The sequence below is a fragment of the Solanum tuberosum genome, unplaced genomic scaffold (genome assembly GCF_000226075.1).
Source record: "Solanum tuberosum cultivar DM 1-3 516 R44 unplaced genomic scaffold, SolTub_3.0 scf00107, whole genome shotgun sequence".
Lineage (NCBI taxonomy): Eukaryota > Viridiplantae > Streptophyta > Magnoliopsida > Solanales > Solanaceae > Solanum > Solanum tuberosum.
Window position 1 is genome coordinate 757,513 of NW_006239036.1, and position 4,432 is coordinate 761,944.

Here is a 4,432-nt window from a genome sequence, read left to right on the forward strand (position 1 = left end):
GAATCATACTTACACTTGAAGAAATCGTTACTGGAGAAGACGACTTCAACTATCAGTTCTTCGATGACTTCAACTCTTCAGCTCAGTTCTTCGACGACTTCAACTTTTCAGCGTGTTTTTCTCACAAATCAGTGTCGGAGAAGAGAATCAGTTCATCTAGCCCATTGGTTATTCAGCTCTCTTCACCTCTCTTCAGCTAGCTCTTTGGGTCAGTTCTTCAGTGAAAGAGGAAAGTGAAAAGTGAAAGAGGAAAGTTAATGTTTTATGATTTATTAATGTTTATTTTTTTGGCCAATAAAAATGGGAGGGAGAGTTAAAAATATTGGAGGGAATATAATATTTTAGTGAAAATTTTAAGGCCACACTTATAATGTGTTGTTTTTTCAATTATAAAAATAGGACACTTTAAAAGTGTGGTCATATATGTAAATAGGTGTTGCCAATTATATCATATTGTAACAACACTTACAAAGTGTAGCTTATACCATTAACGAGTACACTTTTGACGTGTTGTCAATATTATCGTAGCTAAAAGTTAAAAACTTTGGCTACGCTTTAAAAGCGTTCTCAAAACTACTTTAGGCAACACTTTACAAACGTAGTCCAGAATTAGTGTTGCTGTAGACCTAAAATGGTGTAGTGTAAATAGTGCAGAGGGTAAAAGGTCCTTTCCTAAGTTTGGTATTATTACAATAATTTCGGTCAAAGTTCGAATATATTTCAGACTTTTTTTCTCTATACAATATGATGTATTTATATTAAAATGATAATCATGTTGCTATACAAAATGGCTTTAACTATTGATATAGTATAACAGTTTGGTTGTTATGTTGGCATGATATACACCAACATAAACTAATATGTAATTTAAACAACATAATTGTTTTAAACTTTCAACGTATATACCTTAATCCAATTAAAAATCACATACACTACAAACTACCAAGTTCTTTAACAATGTATACCACAAACATATACACACACATCAGGAAATTTTGGTGTATATAAGTTATCTAAAATATATCAAATACACCAACACTCAACCAGAAAATAAAGAAGTTAAATATCTAAAATATATTTACTACACCATCACATACAACACTAATACGACCAGATTTCGAAATAACAAGCACGAAAAAACACCAAATTTCTTAAATTCATTATGTTAAGAAATCACCAATTTCGTCATAATACTTATTACGTACACATACACCAACCAAATTTGGTGTATAATAAATTATCTATACTATATCAAATACACCAACAACCACCACATACAACACTACTATTGTCAGATTACAAAATACCAACAAAAAAAACACCAAATAACAATCACAAATTTCATTGTGATCTATGAACACATACCTATTGCATCCCATCGTATGTTGTGTTGAATTAGAATTGACACACTGTTCATAACCATTATTGAACACTTTTAGAATAGAGTAGGTAGAGAGTTTTAATTTGGTTAAAATACCTTCTTTTGATGAAAGAGAATGTATAACAATTTGAGTTAATTGTGGAAGGTAAGTAAAATAATAGAAAAAAAATCAAGAAAAGGAAGAAAAAATCGCCGGTCATAATAATCTCTACCCTATTTCCGTTTCATTTTTTTCTATTAATATTATTTTATGATTTTGAAAAAATTTCAATGCTATGTTGTGAAAAATAAGACTATTGTTATTTAGTGATTTTAAGGTACTTATTTTGTATACTTATATTTTTTGCCCTTTTGGTTTACTATCCTAATTCTAGCCATGTTATACCCAGTCTAGTTTACATACAAACACCATCGACATGATAACACAATGGAAAAATTACCAATCACCATTTTTCCCCCTCCCCCAACTAATATATAGACAATTGAAAGTAAAATATTCATCGCAAATTGTTCAATGCCCTTAAAAGTAGATGAGTCATGAAGAAAAAAATACTACAATCCATGCTTATAAGCTTGTGTATGGGATGGGACATATATAGTTGTTTCTCTTCTTTTTCTTTTTCTTTTTTTTTTAATTTCCATGAGGGATGGTAGTTTGGGGTCATAGTTAGCTAAGACAAGAATTTGCAAATAATATTTCTGCTAAATGAACAATTAACACAGATACTAACTTCAAGTAAACATAAGATCAAGTGTCCTCCATCCCGGCCTTGATTCAACAATTAACACAGATACTAGCTTCAAGTAAACAGAAGATCGAGTGTCCTCCATCCCGGCCTTGATTCAACAATTAACACAGATACTAGCTTCAAGTAAACAGAAGATCGAGTGTCCTCCATCCCGGCCTTGATTCAACAATTAACACAGATACTAGCTTCAAGTAAACAGAAGATCGAGTGTCCTCCATCCCGGCCTTGATTCAACAATTAACACAGATACTAGCTTCAAGTAAACAGAAGATCGAGTGTCCTCCATCCCGGCCTTGATTCAACAATTAACACAGATACTAGCTTCAAGTAAACAGAAGATCGAGTGTCCTCCATCCCGGCCTTGATTCAACAATTAACACAGATACTAGCTTCAAGTAAACAGAAGATCGAGTGTCCTCCATCCCGGCCTTGATTCAACAATTAACACAGATACTAGCTTCAAGTAAACAGAAGATCGAGTGTCCTCCATCCCGGCCTTGATTCAACAATTAACACAGATACTAGCTTCAAGTAAACAGAAGATCGAGTGTCCTCCATCCCGGCCTTGATTCAACAATTAACACAGATACTAGCTTCAAGTAAACAGAAGATCGAGTGTCCTCCATCCCGGCCTTGATTCAACAATTAACACAGATACTAGCTTCAAGTAAACAGAAGATCGAGTGTCCTCCATCCCGGCCTTGATTCAACAATTAACACAGATACTAGCTTCAAGTAAACAGAAGATCGAGTGTCCTCCATCCCGGCCTTGATTCAACAATTAACACAGATACTAGCTTCAAGTAAACATAAGATCATGTGTCCTCCATCCCTGCCTTGATTCGATATCGACGTTCTGGATTTAGGGGCACAATGTTATTCTCAGCCACACGTGCTTCCATATCTTCTTCCATTGGATCTTCAGTTTGTTGAGCTTCTCCAGCAGCAATGCAAACAGGGAAGCCCTTTGGGTGCAAGGATTCATTACAAGCATCTTCAATCATTCCCTTTGACACAGTTGCACCCGTTGCTCCTATAGCATCCGTGTTCTTCTGCCTAGGTACAAAAACTACTGATTTAGGATTAGTATCTGACATGTCTATAGTTTCTTGTTCCAATACATCATCCTTTGACTTCTCAACCTCCTCGAGAACATATCCGAAAGCTTGACTAGGCTCATCAATAAGCTCACTAGGTGAATCCAAACTATAACATGTATACTTTGAAGGGTTGAGAACATAATCAGGAACCTTCAGCCTACTGCTAATGGATTCATTGTCTTCAAAAGTAGAGTTAGCTGATGCAGGAGCTGCCCAAGAAACTTTTAGTTCTGATGCCCCATCAGATTCATCTTTACAACCAGGATCAAACCTGACCCGTTTAGTAGACTTGAGCTCACCATTCACTGATTTCCTTGCTTTTTTCAAAATTGGCTTCACGTTACACTGATCCTGAAGTGATTTAGCTGAATGTTGCCCACCACTTAGAGTGATACCATCAAAATCAGTTTCACATTTCTCCGCTGCATCTGCATCTTCCTTCAGCCTAACTTGTGCAGCCATATGATTTGCACGTGGGTCTCTACGGATGTTATGTCCCGGAGGATCACAAGATGTTTCCTGATCAATAATACTTTTCATGTACAAGCGATCACCAGCATCCACTCTGCCCTCGGCCACTCTATCATATTCATCTTCCTCCTCCTGCAGAAGTAATCAAGAAGGATCATAAGTCTCAAACAAAGAAAATAGTATCCATAGCAGTTGAACACTTTACAGGCCTACAAAGATACTTAGAGTGGTTTGAGCTTGGGACTTCCATGTTGGAGGTCTCAAGTTCGAAACCCCTTGCCAGCGAAAGCAAGGGGTTTGCCTTCTGGGTCGAGCTCGTCGCACCAGGCTTGCCTAGTGCGGTTTACCTCTCCTATGTAGTTTGCGAGCTATTGCATAGGAGCGGGGGTATTACCCTGTGCGCACCCAAAGGGTAGCGGCTGCGGGTTTCCCTTGTCATAAAAAAAAAGATACTTAGTAACATGCCTATAACTACAATTTAGAATGGAAACGGGTCAATTTACCCTTGAACTATGAAAAATGGTCCAAATTTAGCCTCTGTTAATAGTTGGGGATGAATATGATTTCGTCGATTACAAAATGAGCTATATTTGACCTTATTTCCTAAGGGCAGAAGCTTTGAGACTAATGCAACAGAAATTTCCATGTGGCTCAAAATTTAGCTACAATTTTTTACATTTCTCTTTCCTCCTCTCTCCCCCGTTAACATCTCCAAAAACCTTCACCACACC

General features: G+C 36.6%; 1 protein-coding gene across 1 annotated transcript in view; it reads right to left on the reverse strand.

Annotated features, from left to right (window-relative positions):
• Window positions 1-1,856: 1,856 nt before the first annotated feature.
• The window catches only part of LOC102579968 (uncharacterized), a 6,396-nt gene continuing 3,820 nt past the window's right edge, over window positions 1,857-4,432 (reverse strand). The window contains exons 2-3 of the mRNA XM_015309667.1: window positions 2,950-3,833; window positions 1,857-2,881 (exon numbers count right to left, since the gene is read on the reverse strand). Of these exons, the coding sequence (XP_015165153.1) occupies window positions 2,794-2,881; window positions 2,950-3,833 (972 nt within the window). The 3' untranslated portion in view covers window positions 1,857-2,793. The remainder of the gene's footprint in view (window positions 2,882-2,949; window positions 3,834-4,432) is intronic.